Below are 3,104 nucleotides of genomic sequence, written 5' to 3'. Positions count from 1 at the left end.
AGTTCGTAATGTCATCGTACACGTCGTCGTTGATGCTTGACATGCCAAATTCGTGAATGGACGACATGCAAGGTTGAGGTATTATTGTAGAGAGGCTGCTAATAGAATTAAAATATGGTCTCTCCAAAATCAATTGTATTAATTGATAGAGGTTATTATTTGTCATTATAGGAATTGAATGCCTTGAGCTGTTTTGCCACAACGTATCTCAAAGGTTATTCATTTTGTAGTCTGACATCCAATGAACAAAATTCAGTTTACACTGAGGTCTGAAATAACACCAAATTTCAGAGGAAACTCTGATTGGGTTCCTGAGATATGAGCGAATGTTCCCTCGTTGCCTTCGTTGACTGTAAATTTCTAAATTTATTTGGTCATTCTTGGATCAGGAACACGGTCATTTCGGAAGTATGTCTGCCTTTGTTCTGAACAACAACCAACGCTATGAAGGAGAGTCATCAACGAAATAACATTGTTGATCGGCAGTGGCGTACTTGTTTCGTGTATATCTGTCTCCTTCAGTGCAAGCCTGCATGTCTTCGGAATACCTTGCGTTTTTGATTTCGTGACTCGATGTTCAGATCAGATGAAGAACAGTTAAAAACGGTACACCCTCCATCTATGTAAAGGCACCATCTGCAGTTGAATTGTATTCACTTTCCAAACTGCATGTCAAACAGGATGGCCCGTTCTACGTTTCGTTGACAAAACCAAGCCTCCTTGATCACCAAGGGTCGCTTAATACAAGTGAGGGAGTCCACAGCAGCCTCTTTGAGCAGGCGCGTTCTTGACTCCAAGAACGTGTCAAACGTTCGCCGAGAAAGCATGTAATCGGTACGTTCAGCGAGGTAGCGCTTGATGCTCGTCTTGAATACACTGAAACAACTCTCTATTGGATTCAACATGAGCGAAAAGGGGTCAAGACGAAGGATAACGAGACCGTTGTGTGGCAAAAAGCGCGTTTCCGTTTGAAAGTGTGCCGTCGCATTATTATATATTGTCCAAAGCAATGACAACCTTTTTCCCACGAAAGTGCTCTTCCCAATAGGGACATTGATCGGCGCAGACTCAGAGGTGGTCCACAAAACTTGCATTGACATCCATCTTGATGCTTCCTCGTTACATGCGATGGCACACAAAGCCGTCGGCGACAGAGACAGTTTGCTGTCTCTGTCGAGGAAGCATCAAGATGGATGTAACGAGGAAGCATCAAGATGGATGGTTATCACAGCGCGCTTTTCTTTCCGCCCTCAACCTTGACTGCGCTTGCAATAGATGTTGACGTTAGTTTCGTCAAATTGAACGATGTAGTCGTTCTCGGCTTGGTGATTCTTGAGCTTTTGGGCGAAAGATTTTCTCTTCAACTTGTTCTCTGCATTGCTGCATGTTGAGAGCTCTACGCGGACATTCTTGACCGTGTACAGCATGCCAAGCTACTGCCTGCTGATCGTTTGGATGGAAAGAAGGGTTCTCGGAAAATCGAACAACCCGAAGGCTTGCATTTGGCCGAGCCTATACAGGCAATTTTCGTAGAGGTAACTTTCGAGGGCCTCTTGTATTTCCGGCGTAACTTTTGTCCTCTTTTGTTGTGTCGAACAACCGCTCTTCAACGCTTCCCCGCGGTGGTGGAAGCGCGGTTGTTCGACACAACACGCCAAGCGGTCGTGACGGAAATTCGGTTGTGCTTGGCGACGACTTTCCAGTCGTCGCTACCTTGCTGGTATACGTCGAGGACTCGTTGCGACGGTAGATCCGACGAGTTTCATGCAGATTCAAATGTGATGATGTTTGATTTCTTATCTGTTTCCCGCTCATGGTTTGGCGTCATTTTGAGGAGATCGCCACCTGTCGTTTCAGTTTGATAGTGGAGTTTTTCATATTGGTGGTGGTTTTGCAAAGGTCAAACCTGTATGTTTTTTTTAATCATCCGGCATTCTCATTGATGGTGGTTTAATTTCAGGTTAATCGGGAGAAGGTGTACAGTACTTTTGTTTGCACGACGTCATACACTGCGCGCCACATGATTAGACCCATGCATGTATCGATAAGTTAAGTAGGAGCCTCGTGGAATCATGGCGAGACAATGCAGCTCAAAGCCCTACAAAGAAGCCTTGTGGTCGACAACAGTGCTCGACATGGACATATCATCCCAAAGCCCTCGATTGAAGAAAATGTGACTTAAAGCCCACGCCAGAGGAATAGACCCATCGGAAAACTTGACCAAAAGCAGGCACAATGGAACGAGTTCATTGACTTAATTTACTGTTCTACCACCCTTGGCTTCCAATACGGCCACACAACGTCGTGGCATCGACTGAATGAGCGCCATGATGAGGTCTTGGCTGATTGCAGACCATTCTTCAATGATAGCCGTTTTGAGGTCAGCAACGCACTGAAACTGACGGCCATTGTGATACACGCGCCGCGCAAGGAGACCCCAAATGTTTTCAATGGGATTCAAGTTAGGAGATAGTGAGGGGTGGTCAAAAAGAGTGACATTTTCATTAGACAAAAATTGTTTCGTGTATTTCGATGTATGAATTAAGGCTTCATCTTGCATAAAAACAAAATAATCAGCATATTGACAATGCGCAAATGGAAACAAATAGTTGGGAGTAGCGCAACTTTTTGCCGGATAATACATAGGATCACGCAACTATTCATTGCGTGGTTGTTGCGCCACACGAATCTATCCAAACCTCGCACAATACAGGATTGAAGTATAAAAAACTATCCGTTAGATAGTTGTGAGTAGCGCAACTTGCACGAAATCGATTATCCGGATTTAGATTTTGGTTTCATTTCATTGCTATTAGTTCAAGGCAATGGCGCCGAAGCGCCCATCGAGAGGAGGCCAGACGGACTATGATACCGGCACCCGAGTCCTTCGTGCACGAGTTGCAGAAGGAACTCGAAATCAATACAATACCATGATTGCTCATTTCAGGAGATGGTTAGAACACAACCATCCAGGCATCGTGCAGGAGAGCGAGATCGTGTTGCCGGTTCCTGTGGACGTTTGCACTAGCTACCTCGCACACGTATCGATAAAGCACGGTTCGGGCCATAACCAGCGGCAAAACTCGTACTCAACCGTGAATGGA

The 3,104-nt window shown here is 45.3% G+C and overlaps 1 protein-coding gene across 1 annotated transcript; it reads right to left on the bottom strand.

Annotated features, from left to right (window-relative positions):
• Positions 1-1,250: 1,250 nt before the first annotated feature.
• On the bottom strand, positions 1,251-1,427 carry H310_04087 (hypothetical protein; the record flags this gene model as incomplete). Its single annotated transcript, XM_008868258.1, has 2 exons — positions 1,251-1,337; positions 1,401-1,427. 2 exons carry the CDS (start codon positions 1,425-1,427, stop codon positions 1,251-1,253), a joined length of 114 nt encoding a protein of 37 aa, XP_008866480.1.
• Positions 1,428-3,104: the final 1,677 nt, after the last annotated feature.

The sequence above is a fragment of the Aphanomyces invadans genome (assembly GCF_000520115.1).
Source record: "Aphanomyces invadans strain NJM9701 unplaced genomic scaffold supercont1.6, whole genome shotgun sequence".
Lineage (NCBI taxonomy): Eukaryota > Oomycota > Saprolegniomycetes > Saprolegniales > Verrucalvaceae > Aphanomyces > Aphanomyces invadans.
Note: the sequence above shows the minus strand (reverse complement) of the source record. Positions and strands in the feature narration are given on the sequence as shown.